The sequence below is a fragment of the Cyprinus carpio genome, chromosome A11, assembly GCF_018340385.1.
Source record: "Cyprinus carpio isolate SPL01 chromosome A11, ASM1834038v1, whole genome shotgun sequence".
Classification (NCBI taxonomy): Eukaryota; Metazoa; Chordata; class Actinopteri; order Cypriniformes; family Cyprinidae; genus Cyprinus; species Cyprinus carpio.
This window is the reverse complement of record NC_056582.1, coordinates 9,031,423-9,050,091: the sequence shown is the minus strand read 5'-3', so window position 1 is coordinate 9,050,091 and position 18,669 is coordinate 9,031,423. Positions and strand designations below refer to the sequence as shown.

At 38.4% G+C, this 18,669-nt stretch overlaps 2 protein-coding genes across 4 annotated transcripts; one reads left to right on the top strand and one right to left on the bottom strand.

The window, feature by feature from the left end:
• Nucleotides 1–895: 895 nt before the first annotated feature.
• Nucleotides 896–17,131, bottom strand: krt15 (keratin 15). Its single transcript, XM_042766141.1, has 9 exons — nt 16,392–17,131; nt 16,036–16,118; nt 15,798–15,954; nt 15,426–15,587; nt 15,192–15,317; nt 14,634–14,854; nt 14,397–14,515; nt 5,750–5,754; nt 896–906 (listed from the first exon to the last, which is right to left on the bottom strand). Exons 1-7 carry the CDS (start codon nt 16,902–16,904, stop codon nt 14,404–14,406), a joined length of 1,374 nt encoding a protein of 457 aa, XP_042622075.1. The 5' UTR covers nt 16,905–17,131; the 3' UTR covers nt 896–906; nt 5,750–5,754; nt 14,397–14,403.
• LOC109074288 (keratin, type I cytoskeletal 42-like) lies at nt 7,013–14,296 on the top strand. 3 transcript variants are annotated; one of them, XM_042766144.1, is made up of 11 exons: nt 7,013–7,080; nt 7,201–7,273; nt 8,408–8,473; nt 8,587–8,872; nt 10,503–10,585; nt 10,667–10,823; nt 12,229–12,390; nt 12,914–13,039; nt 13,434–13,651; nt 13,771–13,781; nt 13,892–14,296. In XM_042766144.1, exons 4-11 carry the CDS (start codon nt 8,705–8,707, stop codon nt 13,987–13,989), a joined length of 1,023 nt encoding a protein of 340 aa, XP_042622078.1. In that variant the 5' UTR covers nt 7,013–7,080; nt 7,201–7,273; nt 8,408–8,473; nt 8,587–8,704; the 3' UTR covers nt 13,990–14,296. The 3 variants fall into 3 exon arrangements, with proteins under 3 accessions (XP_042622078.1, XP_042622079.1, XP_042622077.1); XM_042766145.1 differs by lacking the exons at nt 7,013–7,080; nt 7,201–7,273 and having other exon boundaries at nt 8,246–8,473; XM_042766143.1 differs by lacking the exons at nt 7,013–7,080; nt 7,201–7,273; nt 8,408–8,473 and having other exon boundaries at nt 8,502–8,872.
• Nucleotides 17,132–18,669: the final 1,538 nt, after the last annotated feature.

The following is an 18,669-nucleotide window of genomic DNA, read 5'->3' as shown; positions in this document are numbered from 1 at the left end:
CATGTTCTATTTGTTTACATTCAGTCCAAGTTAAAGGTATTTGGTACATGACTGTTACCTTGGGTGATTCTCAATCAGAAGGCCACATTCTAGAGAGGCTGTGTCCTTCCTAGTCCAGTCCTTCTCAGAGTTAAACACTAGAATGAGATGGTCCAGACCACGTTATTCATGTTTCTAGCCTCACGGTCACAGCACAAAAATACTTCCTTTATTAATGTAATTCAGTGAACATGAACTGTCTGTGTTCTCCCAGTGGTTTACATTATGGACAATTTAGCATTATGTGAATAATTCACAATAAAATAAAAGAAATTAGACCATTAGTATAGTTCTCCATGTCCTGAAACGTGTCAAATAATTGTCAAATAAAATATGTGTTGTTGGCATCCAGGACCAAGAAGCAGCCTTACACTAACAAAAAGCAACCTGTAGTGTAATATTTTTTAGATGTTTTAATAAACAGTATGCTCATACAAAAATGTTAAACTATTTCAAGTTTCAAAGTTACTTTTTCTGAGAAGTCACTCCCTTGCCTTCTTGGATTCTTTAATAGGCAGGTAAGTTTTAGACAGACAAGCCTTAAATCTCTTTTAATAATAGTTTTACATCTACAGCAGATTACAGTATGTATAGTTTAGGTGTTTTTCTTTCTGGTAGCCCATGGGAACATTCATATTGTTTAATCAAACTCTGATTTATCTCTGTGTTATGCTTGCGGCTTTTCATTTTTGGTCAGATTGTTCTTTCATGTTCCAAGCCATAAGATTACAAATTCAAAACATGCATTGTGTGAAAAGTGTACATTTGTGGTTCATATAACTTAGAATCATGCAGTCTTATGAGTTTGACATGCATTTCCCCTGAATTAGTGCTTTAAGCTGTATCTATTCTGATTTAGTGTATTTTCTATTTCAATGTAAGTGGTGGAAGGTGAATAAAAATCAAACAGAGTGAAATTTAAACACAGTCAAGTACATCTACGGATATTTATTTTTGGTAAAGAACAAATATACAAAAGATCTATAACTGGCCTGAACAATCAACAACACAAGGTGCCAATGAATGCCAGGAAATATGATTTGTTACTCCCTCATTTCTGTTACCTCATCTTTTTAGCCTTTGTGCTGTGCTGAAAATCCTTTGTGTAACTTGATGTACCCAGTTAAGAATTGCTTGTAAATCTCACATTATGCTATATTATCACCAACTTCTGGATTAAATATTTTTGTCAGCTTGCTTTCTTTCAATTAGCATAGATTTTGCATTTCTTTTTGGAAATGATTGATTATAGGCCTTATTGTTTTGAGCTTACAGACCTCGGTTTTTAAGTGAAAAAAAAGCATTATTTGTGGATAACTTTGCCAATGTTCAACAAAAAAGCTCACATCAATGGACTACAACGAATCAGTTCCAAAAAGAAATACAAAACCCATGATAATTGAATGTAAACAAGTTGATACAAAAATGTAATCCAATATTTGGTTATAATATAGCATAACAATATTTGTCAACAGGTTGCCATGCAATAACATTAACTACCATTTTTGGGGGAAAAGAAAATCCTCTCTGGCACTGTCACATTAGCTGTGTTGCAACACGATATGATGAAAGTGAAAGGCAATCTTAAATAAATCCACAGGCAGGTAATCCTTACAGCTACAAAACCTCTAGAACAGAGATGAAGTAACTTAAGTATTAAGTAGGGTAATTAACGACACACACCTTAACTAAAGGACGAAATCAAATCAATAACCATGACAACCAACACAAAAGGGAAAATCTGCAAACTGAAACAAAGTCCAAAAAGGTCCAGGGTGGTGCAGAAGGTGGAGTGATCCAACTGGTGACCTTGAGCAAGGAAGGACGTTACCCAGTGCACAGCCAGGCTGCGCTTCACGGAGGAAGAGGGAGAGCCACAGCGGAAGATGACCCGACGACACCATGGAGATGAAGGTGATGGCAATGCTGGAGATGGAGCCCACTGTATAGCCGGAGAGCTGATGAAAAGGAGAGAGACCGAAGACCGGAGGGCAGAGGTTGAGCTGGAGCGACCAAGGGCGGAGGTGGTGGGAGAAGGAGGCTGGGAGGGGTAAGCATGACTGAAGATGAAGAATCAAATCAAGGCATAATGAAGGAACACAGGAAATTCATCTCTCCACACACACACTTAAGCTGTCCATTAAATTCAGCTGGTACACTCTCTCTGTGGCAGTAGGGTGGGAAGGGCTCGCTTCCATCCCCTCATAGTCCACGAGGACTCCCACGGCGACGGATGGTACAGTGGGCTCATGCTGGCACTCTTCGCAGCGGGGTGTACTGTGCTGGGCACTGGGTTTGTAGTGGGACTGGCGTCGTCGTCGACAGGTCCGATGGTGAGCGGAGACACACAGGATACCAGCAACCACTCCACAATTCACCAATGCTCCCCTGAGGGCCTTCCCTGGAAAACTGCTCCTTAGTGGTGATGTCCAGGCTGGCATACAGAAATGAGCAGAGGCAGTCATCCAGGAAGCTAGATTGGCTGGCCAGAAAGAGGAAATCCTCGAAGTGATCCTTGAGAGAGCCATTCCCTTGTTTAAGGCCGATTAACAAAAAAGAAGGATTGTCCATGATGAAAAAGCCAAAAAGAAAAAAAAGATGAAATTAGCATGCACTACGCAACATGTAATGTGAGAATAATTAATGGCACCTGAATAATCATGACAACCAACACAACAGGGAAAATGTGCAAACTGAAACAAAGTCCAAACTAACTGAGAGTGTGACAGGGACATAAAGTGTGGATCATGAAAAATAATGTTCCTTAAAAACAAAAAGTGGATTTCTTATTAACTGAAGATTTTTTTTTTTTTTTCCACAAATAATTTTGTTGATGGATTTAATGTTGTTGTTGTTTTTATAGAATTAGTTTGGAAGTACTCCATGAAAATAACGTGAATGGCAGAGAATTCAAATAATGTGGAGGTAAGTTGAATCACTGTTGCTAGATCGTTAAGTATATATGCATATGTTTTGATCTAATTAAACTTGGATTGACGTAATGACAACTGACACAATAACTTTATTCTATACAGAAAATTTACTTTGACATGCAAAAGGCACATAAAACTACTTGTGCTTCCAATCACAGAAAGCCAGATATATGACGGGAAATATACAAAGTTATATAATCACATCATTATTCGGATGCACACCCGATTAGTTTTAGTTGCATCCGCAGACAATGAGCTTGCTGCTCAACATTCAAATACTTGGCTAATACTTGCTGTAGCAGTTGCACCACGCTCCAGAAACCCCCCACCTTCCTCAGCTCAACAGAAATCTGCACTGCTCCTGGAATAGTTGGAGTGACTCAACTTACCCACTAGCTAATCTTACTTTGCTTTTCTACAGTGTAGAATTTTCAGATAACTTCCTCCATTAACATGATCTCACTCTGTAACGCCCTACAATTCATGTTCAAGCATCACCTGAAAGAATAACAGTCATGTAGTGACTGTTAACACCCATTTTGTCATCAGAGACCGCAGCTTGAACTTGTCCATGTAATCATCTCCCATTCATATACTAATACCAAGGTAAGCATTTGCTAGTGGATGTTTTGCTAGGTGTGTACCTGATGATTTCCCTCTGTCTGTGTCTGCCTTTTATGAAACAATACCCTTATTATTTTTTTATTCAGGACAGTCAGATTCCTGGTTTTACAGGTTTCTATCATAAGTCATATTGTATCAGGGATACCCGGTATACAGACAGATACTATGTACCGTTCTCACGATGTAAAACATCCGATGACTTTCTCCGGCAACCATGTTATCACCTGTTGTGAAAGGTGTGACTACTGATGGGAGTGTGATGTGAATAGACAAAGAAGGGTCTTGTTCTCTAGCTGGCAGGTTTCACTGTAATACTGTAGTCAAATGTAACATGCTGTGAGTAAACCTGCATGGTTTTATTGAGAGACTTTATACAGAAATATTTAGAAAATTTATATAGAAAAATGCTTTTGGCTGACAAACTAGGACGTCCCTGGGGAGACAGATGGTTGCTTTGTCTTTTCATTTTGGCTAAAGTTATTGAGGTTGATTTGTGGCTTTTCTGGAGCAGAATTTAGAAACGTGATTTTAAAAACATGAAGCCAATGCTGCATTTATCTTTTAGAAAAAAAAAAATCAATATTTTTTTTTTTTTTGTTGTTGTTGTTGTTGAAACTGTGACATGCTTTTTAAAGATTACTTTATGTTTTTTTTTTTTTTGTGACATCAGCATTTACTGAACTGTCCCTTTTGCAGTTGAAACTGTGACATGCTTTTTAAAGATTACTTTATGTAGTCCTTATTTAATTGTGTGTACAACCAGCAGCTTATAAAGGAAATTGTAACCCCTAGGGTGTGTGTCTTTCTATATACAATAGCACATTAGATTCCTCTAACAGGATATTAAGCTTAAACTGGTAATTGTGTTTTGGAATGGGTTACACTTTATTTTAATTTCGCCCAATTCAGCATTCTAAACAACTATAAATAACTTTGCAACTACATGTCCACTAACTTTCATTCATTTGCAATGTCAACTAACTCTCAAAGTATTAGTAGACTGTTACACGGTTAGGATTAGTAAAATAAGTTGACGTACTTTCAAAGTTACTTACAGTCAGTAGAATCTGTGTTGGGTGACTGTCACAAATAAAGTGTTGGCAGATATTAAGCAGACAGTCTACTAACACTCTAATGACTGGTACTGTAGATGACATGTAGTTGCAAAGTTAATTATAATTAGTAGAATATCTAAAGTGGACTATCAAGATAAAGTGTTACTGTAACTTGTTTCTAGCTGGTTGACATCTCACAATATTCCAACAATCAACTTGACCACCAGAAGCTGATTAGACTAGCTGATGTAGATGGTTTGCTGATGCTCTGCAGAAATATACCTATGTGGTTATATATAAATATACCTAAGGGACCTATGTTATGCTGCTTAGCGTGTTCCAGTTAGCCCTAGCTAGTAAAGGCATTACTACCATACCATCTGAACCCAAAAAGCCTCTCTCTTCATTGATGGCCATATGCAAAGTATTCTGACAACAATGGAAAATGGATTTTCCAGCATTGGCACACTATTTTACCTGCTAAAAAAGGACACAAAATTAATGATAGTCACATAGCATCACCTGGTGGCTAAACACTCCTACTGTGGCATCAGATATACTGCCACTGCCACGAACCCACTCCATTTCACACACATTTTACACCATATGTGTTGTAAACAATCACCTATTTCTGATTTCAGACTTCTTCCTTTCATTTATTTGATTCTCATTATACATGTCTGAGTATTTGTTTGAACATAGTTTACCAAGGAAGCTTTTTATTTAGTCGCAAAAAACACCCATTGAGGCGCATCTTCTTAAATCTAATGATGAATCACTTCGGCACCTCAAGTTCACACTGGTCTATGATCAATGATCTGTATCTGTTCACACTGAACTAGATGTGTCATGTTTTCTTCTGCTGATGCCTATTTAAAGGAATAGTTCAGCTAAAATTACTTTGTCATCATTTACTCAAATCCATATGACTTGCTGTCTTTTGTAAAAAATAAATAAATAAATACAAAAAGAGAAATGCTGAAAAATGAGACCATCCTTTCTCTTAAACACATTTTGAACTGCTTCATCGAGTAGAACCTTCATTTAGTTACTTTTTTCCTTCCTTTTTTTGTTTTTAATTCCAGTTTTAAGCTCTACGAAGGACTTACCAGAAAAAGATTCCAAAAATGTACATTTAAAACACCTTGTGTGTTTTGTTTTTATTTTTGTTTTGTTATGCCATTGCAAAAGTTAAATATTCATATAAGTATATATATATATGAACAAGAACAGTTCATATCCAGTATTTTTTTATTCAATGGCTGTTAATTTTTTGTGAAAGAATAATGTACTGCAGACAATGGGAATTTGTGGGAAGAAAACTGACAGAAAGACATGGCCCTGGAGTAGGAGCAGAAGGTCCTTAGTCTGGAACACGCAGACGTGAAGTACCTTCAAGTGAAGGTGTGCTCCCCAGAGCTTAACTTTGTTGCAAATTTCTGCATGTCTTTTGCCTCTCTGGGCACAACAATCCGCTTTGTCTCTCTAGGATGGAGACTCTGAATGCATCAGTTGTTGTCTGGCTGGACAAAGACTCTGAACATAGAGTATCTCTTTCCTCGCAGAATGGAGACTCAGAACGTGGTTGTATCTGTTGCAGCCTCAAAACCTGGAGACTCAGAACTTGGTATCTGTTATTGTCTCTTCCCTCATGGGCCACAGGCTCAGAACGGTTGTGTCTGTTGCTGCCTTCCCTGTAACAGGCTGGAGACTCAGAACGTGTGTGCATCTGCTACTGTCTCCAACCACAGAGGCCAGAGACTTAGAACGTGTGTCTGTTATTGTTTCTTCCTTTACAGAACTGAGACTCAGAACAAGGAGTGTCTGTCGGAAGGGGACCTTTATCCCTTTCTGATGAGGAGGAGATTGCATTTTGGCGCGTCTCCATTTCCGTGCTGTGATTGGCTGGGTTGAATTGAGTGGAGGGGACCCGGGTGTAAGACATGACTCTGTAAGGAGTGGGGCACTAGCAGTTGTAGTAAAGCAGACCTTCACAGAGAGTAAGGGTGGCCCTCTGGGAGTAATAGGCTTTCACTTCTGGGCCAAAAGTCGTGATCTCCTGCCACTCTGGACACTCACCTGCTACCAGCCACTTGCGTAGTCTCTTTTTGGGCAGGATCTGCTTCCTGTTGACGCTGTTACTCATGAGATTCCATCCCCTCCATCAACCTGCCGGACCATCACTTCGTCTGCAGCCTTTTCTTGATCTTCCTATACTTCAGACAATTGCAGCCGTTGTTGATCTCATAAGGGGGGGGGGGGGAGGGGGTTTTCATTTTTATGTTTTGCGCGTGGTGGTGCTGCTTGTTGATATTTTTGTTGTGGAGAATCTCCAACCACGGAGACACCTGACCCTCAGGGTTTCAGAAACTTAACAGCCAGGTGATGGATGCGTATTCTGTCCGCAGCCGGAACCTCCTCCCATACAGGTAGGGCCACAAGGGATTTTATAGTATTATAGATTTCACAGTATCAAGCAGGTTACATCAAAAGTTGAAGAGTAGATATCTTTTCAGTCATCTAATTCTTATCTCTTTACTCTGTCATAGGAATGTACCTGAGCCCTCATAACTTAAGATACGTCAAGATGAGATGATATACTCCAGAATGCTGCTTTACCAGGTATATAACTCTCATGTATGTTTGGATAGAGAATGATATGTTGAGAATGAATTGTTATTTCTAAATGTATGATTAGTCACATTGCATGTGCCTTTAGCATGTAAGCTGGATGGTAACAAACAACATTACACTGAAAAAGATTCATCCTTTAGAGAAATAACATAAAGAGAGAAAGATTAACATTTAGTGACTTTTGGGAACACATTAGTAGATAAAGGAGATTAGAGTAAACCATTGAGCTCAGATACATGAGAAGAAAATATTTTTGTTATCAGATGTTATAAGTTTGAACATCATGGTGTGAAACCACATCATTACTTTAAAAAAAATGCTTGTTTACCATTTGAACCTAGTAGTGTTGGCGCGCACAATCAGGTGTTTGGGTATATTTCACATTTGTAATTTAGAAGCGGGGTTAGCACAGCTTTTTACCCTTTGATTTGGGGTAAATGCTTGTTTACAGGATGCTTTTGAGCGGGGTTAGCACAGCTTTTTACCCGAGGTTTTACGGTGTGAAATCATGCAGTGTTATTACGACTAGATGATTAGCAACTGACAGCCAAAGGCATGACTCATATTCACATGCTGTGAATGGAAACAGTGGAAAATATCAGTGACAGAAAACATGTGAATTGGAGAGAAGAAGGGATTAATAAAGAGTTTTATCTTTAGCTTTAAAGTTCACTAAGAAGTCCAAGTCAATGATAAAAAAAACAAGCCCAAAACCAGTACAATCATGTTTATCCATGGTTTTCCCCTCCATCATGGGTCCCCTCTGCCAAAAACGAACTTTTAAAACTTTGAACTTTAAAATAACAGTGTAAAAGCAGTCCAATTCTACACAACACTGAACCCAGGATCCTCAAAATTTGTATTGCCCTTCCAGTTCTATAATCTTCCATTTTTTAGCAGTAATTCACTGATTCCCTAGGCCTTGATAGGGATCTAGTGTGTTGACATATAACAAGACCTTTGCCTATGTGCTACACCTGATGTGTTCATTTTAAAAAAATCATTTCGTTTTCAGTTTAATGGAAATGTTATGATAAGAATTCTTGATAATTCAGTCCAGGACAAGTAGTGTCACATTTTGACTTTAAACGACATAAAACAATGTTGATGTTCGGGTTCTAGTGCACAAGGATTCATACCCACCTGTTCCTTGGAAACCAAAGTGTCCTCTCCCCTCCCCCATCCTGGGTAGGTATTTAAAGATTTTTTGAATCTGCCAAGCATTTGTGTCTGTGTTTTGTTTCCCACTTCCACACTCAAGACCTTAACCAGGACAGCACAATGTCTTTCTCCTTTTCCAGAACCACAAGTGTATATGGAGGAGCTGGTGGTCAAGGTACCCGGATCTCCTCGTCCTCCTCGCCAAGGGGCTTCAACCCTGCTGATTTTTTAGATCCATCGGCTGACGAGAAGACCACAATGCAGAATTTGAATAACCGCCTGGCCTCCTACCTAGAGAAGGTGCGCTCACTGGAGAAGGCCAATGCTGATCTAGATCAGAAGATCAGAGAGTGGTATGAAAGTCGCCCTGATGTCACATTCGACCACACCATCTTCCTGGAAACCATCAAGGACCTGAGGAACGAGGTAAGTTCAGAGTGGAGTGGGGAGTGCAGAGAGGTCTTCAGACAGAGGGGATGACCTGACATGATATACAGGCATGATATTAGAGTACTTCTCCATACTGTGAAGCTAAATACTATACTATACTAATACTATAATAGTATATAAATAATACTAAAGTACCCTTACGAAAAAATAAGTTTATTCAAGTGTGCTATTAGTATACTTCTTTTAAACTAAAAATAGGAAAGTATGCTTTTAGTTGACTTTTTTTGTACTTCTCAGAAATGGGCTTTATGTACTTCTCAAAAATATACTTAAAATGACATTTTAAGTATACTTGTCTTATTCTTAAAAAAAGTGTAAATATATAAATATACTTGTGCTCCTAGAATCTGTGTTTTCATTGTTATATGGTAGAGGGCGCTAGTACACATCTTCTGTACAGAATTTCCAAGAAAACACAAGTGAAGAAGAAAAAGAAACAATAGATACTAACATATATAACACAATCATCTGACATGAAACAGCATCAAAACTGTAACGTTATGGAATAAAATGTTGACCGATGAAGAGGTAATAATTACAGTCAAGCTTTGGGGTGTTGATCGACTCCATCTACGTTTTAATTATCATTCTGAATCCAATTCATAGTCTTTTTTCAGCTTTTTTGTTCAAAATGTTATTTCTTTATTTTTTAATGAAACTTACCCACATTAAAGTGTTTTAAAAAAGAATGCATGAAGCTAGAATAAAATGTTTTTGTTTACAAGCAGAAACCCTGTTCTTTCTTTGGATGTTTTGTGTGTTCAGATATTCATATAACAAAATATATACAAATTAAAACCTAAATAGGGACATAGTAGTATACTTAGAGTATGATGTAAAGTTCACTTAAAGAAAACTTATGAGTATACTTGCAGTATAAAACTACTAAACTAGTAGTTTACTGAGACTATACTGTACTTCAAAGTGTACAACGTATTTCATTTGTAAGCTCTCAGTAAGTTTACTTTTAGTATAATTGCAGTAAAAACTACAAACATAGAGGTAAACTAGTTGTGTACTTAAAGTTTGCTACTGTTATACTTAAAGTATACATAAAAGTATACTTTTATATACTAGAAAGTGGGCCAAGTTAGTCCCGAGGAGTATTGAAACAGTACACTTACAAGTATACTACTAGAACACTGATATTTGTATACTTGCTACATAAGTACTTAAGTATACTTAATAAAATAAACTTGAAGTATACTACTTTTTTTTGGTATTGGAAAAGTAAGATTACTAATTGGCTTGTGGCATTTTTATTCATTTTAGCTCCTAGTTTATACATATTCAGTGGCTGACTAGTCTGCGATGGCATCTTGACAAATATATGTTAAGAAACAGACTGAACAAGTTTTGTTGTCAGAGTTGGCTTTTGTTCTACGCTCTGTGGCTGTACTGAATTCCACAGACACCAACAGCCAGCTCTAAAAATAAAATGACTCCAGGTGCCAGAATGTTTATTGTGCAATTAGACTAATCCACGTTTTTTTCTCTCATTTGGAATTCAGCGTTCTGAGGGTGTATTTTCTGTAACCTACTATAAAATCTGACATCACTGGCACCTGTTGTACAATACAAGACATTTTCCTTTTTTTACTGACAGATTCAGCTGGCTTCCCAAGACAATGCCGCATTAATCCTGTCTGCAGACAATGCCAAACTGGCTGCTGATGACTTCAAGCTAAAGTGAGAAACTGAATATATATGTCTTGCCATTGATTTAATTGGTCATGAATAGAAAATTAATTCTGTAAACTATTGCCTCAGGTATGAGAATGAGCTGGCCATGCGTAGGCCCATTGAAGCTGACACCAGCAATCTGAGGAAAATTCTGGATGACTTTAGCTTGAGTCGGTCGGACCTGGAGATCAACATTGAGAATCTGAATGAGGAGCTCATCATACTGAGGAGAAACCACGAGGAGGTACGATATATGACACATATTTCCCATCTTTGCCTCACTGAGCAGTCTTCAGTGTGGTTGTATGCATGCTCTGTCTCTTTGTAAAAAAAAACAAAAACAAAAAAAAACCCTGTATTTAATTCAATTAAAATGGACTCAAAACTCTGACTGGTGTTCAGTTCAACAGTGGTGTACAAATTCTAGCCTGTAAACAGCAGTAATATCACCATGACAGAATTTCTATTTAGGGCATTGCCCATGAGTCTGGTCATTCAGATATTCCACCCACAAACTGAATCCTGTTTTACACAAAGCTGTTATGTAAGCACAAGTAACCTGGAAACATTTACACTTACTGTATACAGTAAATATCACCATGGTGATGTGGTAAGGTGATGTGATTGAAACTCAAAGCTGTTCAAATTTCTTTCAGTTAACTTGCAAGCTAAAAGGTTAGCCTATATCTTGGCATACTACTTTCTGATTAGCCTTCTAGCTTAGGATATACACACATTTCACAACTTATGGTATTACAACTAATACAACTAATGGTATTAACACTATACCATTTAATTAATGATCACAAGTGAAAATGGTTGTGCTACTTAATAAAGTGCAAAAACCATGATACAGTGTCTTTTTCAGAACACTCTGATGAATAGAAAGCTTGAAGAACATCATTTATTTATAATAGAAATACTTTGGTAACATTATAAAAATGTTTTACTTTTTTTATGATAAATGTAATGCATCCTTTTTGATAAAAAAAAAAGTTGAAAGAAAATCGTAGTGAAAATAAATCAGGGATAAATCAGAAAATCGTAGTGAACTAACCAAACTTTTGAACAGTAGTGTAAATTGAATGTAGATAAGTTAAAACTGAGTTGAACTCTTTTATTTTGGTATTTACAGGTTAGCTGCCCATAATCGGCTATTTCAGAGATAACAGTTTCCACACAACAAAAACACAGGGTCATTAAGACTGTTCCTTCCTTCCTTCCTTCCTTCAATTTTTCCTTTTTCCTCTTGTTCTTCTGCTGCCTGCTCCGCTGGGGATTTTCCCTTCCATTACATCATTTAAAAATAAACAGTAATATAACTAGGCCTCTGGGTCTATGAAAGGTCGTCATGCATGCATAAACACACTTAAGAGCACACTAAAGAAGACTTTTAGAAAATTTCCAACTGATAAAAAAAAAAAAAAAAAAAAAAAAAAAAACTGAAATCCACAAGGGAAAACCTAATTTTCTCTTGAAACAGTCCAGAGATGTTTGGGGTTTAAAGACTAGGTTCATCCCTCCACTCTTCCACACTTTTTAATCCTCTTAAATCTACAAATGGATGATTAATATCATATCAGCATAATAATACAACCCATCTCTGCCTCTATGCCAGATCACAGATTTTCTGCTATGTGTTTTCACAGGAGATGTCTCTGGCTAGAGGTGAGGCTGGAGGTCAGGTGAATGTTTGTGTGGATGCAGCGCCCTCTATGGACCTGATGCAGGCCATGACGGAGATCAGACAACACTATGAGACTGTGACTGAGAAAAACCGCAAAGAGCTGGAGTCCTGGTACGAGACCAAGGTGAAGTTAAAATCACAAATGCATTTGTACTTGAGTAAATTTATTACATTTAAGTATTATTTTTGGTAAGTTCTTTGAAACTGTATACATGCACTTTTACTCAGCTATAATTACAAATAAATAATAAAATTTTTGATGCAACTTCATTCCTAACTTTAAAATGCAAAGTACATATACGGCAGGTTATCATGACTTTAAATGAATTCTTTAAAAAAAAAAAAAAAAAAAAAAATACCATAATTTTAATCTTTTAAATACTTAAGAACAACTTAATGTGGAAACCTTTTTTTTTCCTCAGGTTTTGTGATAATTTGTCTTTCCATCAAGTAAAATTTTGACACAATAAGCACTGTTTTACTTACGTATAAGGCCTTAAACATCTGAAAATAACTGATTTGGTGCATTTGAGTTTTCAGTTTTAATCACATAGACTAGTCGCTCATCTGTGATTAACAGGGTCAAATATTGTTTTATAGTGGGATGCATGTGATGTTATAGCTGTTTTTGATTTTGTTTACTGCAGACTGCTACAGTGCAACAGGAGGTGGTCACACAAAATGAAGATCTTCAGAACAGCAGAACAGAGCTGAAGGAGTTGACAAACACCTTACAGAGACTACAGATTGAACTGCAGACCCAACAGAGCATGGTAAACCTGCACACCCTTGCAATAACATGTTTATTTTTATTGCAAAACTCGCTTTTCTATTATCTCAACTCCTCATAGAGTTGTAGGTTAAAGGGAAGAGGCAATGCATTATAATTTCCAAGTCTGTGGCAAAATGTCTAGGCAGAACATGTGTTGTGCCAGGCTGTTTTCTGTCCATGGGCTTCAGCCTCACCTCCCTCTACTTCACAACCAAGCAGTCAGGGGAAATGTGCTGTAATTTCCTATGCTGCCCTAATGCACCAAATAACATTAAACAACCACAGTGTGTGCATAGTAAAATACATATAATTGAATAATAATTGTAGGTAAATAATTTATCAAATTGGAGATTTTTTTTTTGTAATATTAATATACTAATGCCTATTCACAACAGAGGTCACACCTTGATGGTGAACTGGAGGAAACACAGGCTCGTTACGGGGACCAGTTGGCTAGGCTTCAGGTCACTGTCACCAGTCTAGAGGAACAGCTTAGTCAGTTTCATGCTAACATTGCCAACAACAAACGAGAGTACGAAACGCTGCTGGATGTCAAGACCAGACTGGAGCATGAGATCGCAGAGTACAGGAGACTGCTGGATGGAAATGAGAGGTGATGCTCATTAAATCAATAGCTCAATTTGAATGTATTCGAATTTGATGTAAGAAAGTGGTTCTTACGGTTCTTAAATGCTTTACTAACACCGACTCTCTTTCCCTCTCTCTTTGCAGGGAGGCCCACAGTAAGTGACTGTTTTACAATAAAATATATATTTTGTATATTAAATATATTACATCACTATGAAGCATTGTAGTGCATTGCTATTAACTGTCTCCCATTGTCTGTTTTTAGAAGTTGTCACCAAAACGATCACAGTGGTGGAAACCACTATGGATGAGAAGATTGTGAAGAGCAGCGAGAGTGTGGATGTTGATGAGCAAAATGACTAATCTGCTCAAAAACACCCATTACATGTTTTACCAATTCCTTCTGTTCAAGACACAGTTACACAGTTAATGAAGCAACTGAAAATTTACCTTTGGTAGATTAAGAACATGATTATCTGAATTTGAATTATTATTTTTTTCTGTGCAAACTTGTCTGATTTCTATTTCTCTGTTTCTCTGTTAAATGACAATCACATATGCCTGATGTACTGCAAGCACAAATTTCAGAATGTATCTTCATCCTTTAAGAAACAATGCTTTGATATTGACTTTTATTGAGTAAACAGGTTTAACATGAGACAAATCACAATCATGTTTTTGCGGAATCACTGATTTTATTCTCAATAACAGTTGATCAGTTGGGATGTAAAGTGGTGTGAACTTGTGTGTGGTGTGTTTGGTTTTTTTGTTTGGTGTTTATTTTGTAGTAGTTGACACCACTTCCCCATCAACAATGTCTTTCACAATGGTCTTCACCTTGACAGTTTTGGTGGAGCTCATTCCTCCTCCTTCACTAGTAGTAGTAATGCTGACAAAAAGAGAAAATGTTGATATATGTTCTTCAGAAATGGCAAAACTCAGTCAGAAACACACACACACACACACTCGTTCTACAGTATCACAATGCTTTTTCCAACATCTCCTACCTGCTTGCTTCTCCATCCAGCAGTCTCCTGTACTCCGCGATCTCCATCTCCAGCCGGGTCTTGATGTCCAACAGCATTTTGTAATCATGAGATTGTCTGTCTATGTCGGCTCTGAGCTGAACGATCTGTTCCTCCAGACTTGTTACCTGAGCCTGTAGTTGACCCAGCATCATGGAGTATCGTGATTCTGTGTCTGCAAGAGTTCCCTCAAGCCCCGCTTTCTGTAGAATAGATTGTAGGTGCTATTGTTTAGCATAGACTGGAATAATAAGTATATGTTGGGTAAAAAATGGTAGAAGTTCAACCAGCCTGCTGAAAAAACAACTTAATCCAGTCTAAAATGGAATTGTCATTCTTATCAGGTTCCCAGCAAGGTCAAGATTAACTGGTTTCAAAGGGGTTTGGGCACCTACAAGCAGAATACCAGCTTGGAGACGAGTTAGACCAATGTAGTCCAGCTTATACAAGCTAAAACCTGCTAAGAATGGCTTAAAATGTTTATTTCAGCAGCTGTTATAAAGTTACCGTATTGGTATAAATGTATCCTAAAACACTTACTTTACTGAGTTCAGATTGTAACTCGATCTCCAGGCCTTGAAGGGTGCGTCTAAGCTCAGTGATTTCAGTCTTGGACACTTGTAGGGTCTCTGTACTGGCTGCAACCTCCTTAGTCAGTGTCTCTGACTGCAGATAAATAACATTCAGAGTTTAGTTAAGCATCTCCAAAGACCAAAACGTCCAGGATGAATTGCTCTAGTTTTGGCTCGTTCAGATTTATTTGCCTTCTTCTACCTTGGTTTGGAACCAGGACTCTAGATCACGTCGGTTTTTGGCAGCAACTGCCTCGTACTGCTCACGGATCTCAGTCATCACACGGTTCAGATCCTCCTGAGGAGCTGCATCCACCTCTACATTCACTGAACCGGTCATCTGACTACGCATGGCTGCCAGTTCCTACAAAGACAAGAAGAATTTGAGAATATGTATGACCCCTAAGGCACATTTCCTGAAATGTATAGTGTTTATAAGCATTACATTTCACTGCCTTGCATTTTATGGTTAGAGGAACTTGTCTGTTTTGGCAAGATCAAATGATCTTGCTTGCCATGTTGATAACAATCAAACAGTAATATCCTCTCATAATTGATTTGGGCAGGTTTTTACCTCCTCATGGTTCTTCTTGAGGAAGATAAGTTCCTCCTTTAAGCCTTCAATCTGCATCTCCAGGTCAGATCTTGCCAATGTCAACTCATCAAGGAGTCTCTTCAGCCCAGCAATATCTGCTTCCACAGACTGGCGCATGGCCAACTCATTCTCATACCTTAATGAATCAAAACAGAGCAGCTTATTAGCAACTTTTCCCCCAAGTATGAGGTTTCATACACTGTAGGTGTGGATTTACTTGGTCTTGAAGTCGTCAGCAGCCAATTTTGCATTATCGATGGCCAGGTAGACTCCTCCATTGACACGGGTTGCATCTTGGATCTGTCAGAGATGGGATGATTCAAATAATGATGTTTTTACCAATGCATAGCTTTCAAATATGCACTTTTAAGATATACATGCACATTTTCTCTGTTGCACCCATTTTGGGAGGTAACCCATGATATGCATAACAGTACATGGCAGAAACGCATGGCTTTGTTTCATTCTGATGTGCAGAAAACTGATGTGAGAACATGACCACACCCTTAATCCTGCAGCTATGAAAACAATATCTTGTGCACAAGATGCTGTGAAGTTTTATAGTAGCAGTACCTTATCCTGCAGGTCGCTGATTGTGGCCTGGTAGGCAGAGTAATCTCTCGCAGAAGGTGAGGTTTTGTTCTCCAAAAACTGTCTGATCTTCAGCTCGAGATCTGCGTTGGCCTTCTCAAGGGAGCGCACCTTCTCCAGGTAAGATGCCAGACGGTCGTTTAGGTTCTGCATGGTTGCTTTTTCATTGATGGTCACGTTGACATCCATATCGCCTCCACCAAAGCCTCCACCAGAGCCAGCACCAAAGCCAAAACCTGATCCAGCACCAAAGCCAAAGCCTGATCCACCACCGCCGCCACCAGATGCAAAGCTACTTGCTGCAGTGGAGATACGGACCCCCTGGCCTCCTGCACCCCCATACACACTGCCAGCACGCATGGCGCTTATGCGGCCACCAACTCCACTGACCATCCCGGATAACCGAGACATGCCTCCTAGAGAAGCACCCCGCATGGAGCTTCCACCGAAGCCCCCTCCAGAAGACACAAAACTACGGCTGCTGAAGGACGTCATTGCTGGGCTGCAGAGGAGAGAGTCTTTTTGCTGGGAGGAGAGGGAATGTGGTGCACAGACGAGGCTGATTTATTTTTATATGTTTGTGGGATGAGGTAAGTGGTGGGTGGAGGTAGAAATGGAGGAGGGGGTGAGGGGAGTAGATGAATTCAAAACTTCACTCTCCACCCAATACATGCCCAGAGGCAGAGGATCTGGCAGGTGAAGTGACATGAATTGTTGGAATGAGCTGTGAGTGAGAGCCCATAGCCCAGGGATATATGCAAAAGACCAAAAAAAAAACCATAACATATGTCCATCTTATCTCAAAATATGAATGCATATATAAACGGCAACGTTTATTCACAGGATGTGATTGTTTTGATATGTAGGACTTGAATTTCCCATGCATGTCTGCATAGGGTCTCATGTTACTGCCATACGGTCTGTGTTACAGGCTTCATAACATGTGTGCTGACAGGATGACCTGCGCCTGCCAGCGAGGTTTCCAGGACAACGGAGTGCTGGATGTGATAAACACTTATAAACAGCAAGCTAAAACCACACAGTGAAATGGGCTCTTGCTCGTGGAATGCTGCCAGCTTCCCCAGAACAGACCTCCCTTTGTCTTTTCAAACATGAAAATAACAAAAAAAATAGCAAGAGAGAGAAACATTTTCCAAAGTGAACTTTTAAATTGCGCAAGAGCCATCTGGAGACGTGCTAGCATGGTGTCTCTATTCTTGCGTAACACTCTTTTTCTGAGAGCTTAAGCCATGACTCAGATACACCACTCCAGAAAGCTTTACTTTTATCTCAGAAAATTCTCTTATGTGTAAGAAACTTTAAACTGAGAGCTGAAGCTTTGCTTTGGAAAGCATGACCATGCAGTTCAACTGGTTCATTTCTATCAGCATTTATTTAGGTGTCATTGGCGCAAAAGGCTGTTGCATGAAGATGTACATCAGTGTAATTGCTAGTACTTCAGCGTAATTGCTAGTTTGAGTGCATTTACAAAGTTTACATTGTACTTTTGTATAGTTGTCATTATACAATCAAATGAAAACAATGGTGCAAAGATAACCAAACATGAATATAGTGCTATATATCAAATGATTCATCAAGTTTAACTGGGAGAATGTGCCTGCGGTTATAGGGTGTAGAAAGATGAGAACTTCATACTGAATGGCTTGATTTATTTGATCCATATGTGCTTCTTCCAAGCAAGCTCTTACTTGCTCTATGTTTTAATCACAAATTCAGAGAATGTTTTCCTGGATTAAAAGATCACATTGTACCTGAAGGTCCGCTAGAATCCTGATTTAAATTACTTATTAATGTGTGTGTGCTTTTGTAAGCATGCTATGCAGGAGTTAATCCATTAATGAGTCTTAGAGAGCCTTTTACTTTCTCTGTGGGAATTTACTACTTATAAAAGAAGCAGACTGCAAATGTGCTTAAATAAAATGCAATAAGGGACATGGTAATGAAATAAAAAATATGAGATGAAAGGAAAAAATTATAATTCTAAATTTGCATTGCACTCACAAAACTTATACAAAATAGTTTTTTGTTAGCTCGAGATCCACTCAGAAAGTTTGCTGACAAAACATTGCAACAGCAATTTCCCTCCCAACTCATATTATTTCACAGACCACCTAAAGGGGCAGTGATAGAAAAAATATGAAAGGAAGGAAAATTTATACTTAATGTTGTTTTATTAACAAGGTTCGGGAGGAGCGCGTCTGATACTTAGCCTAATCAACACCGGTGGAGCACATCAAGT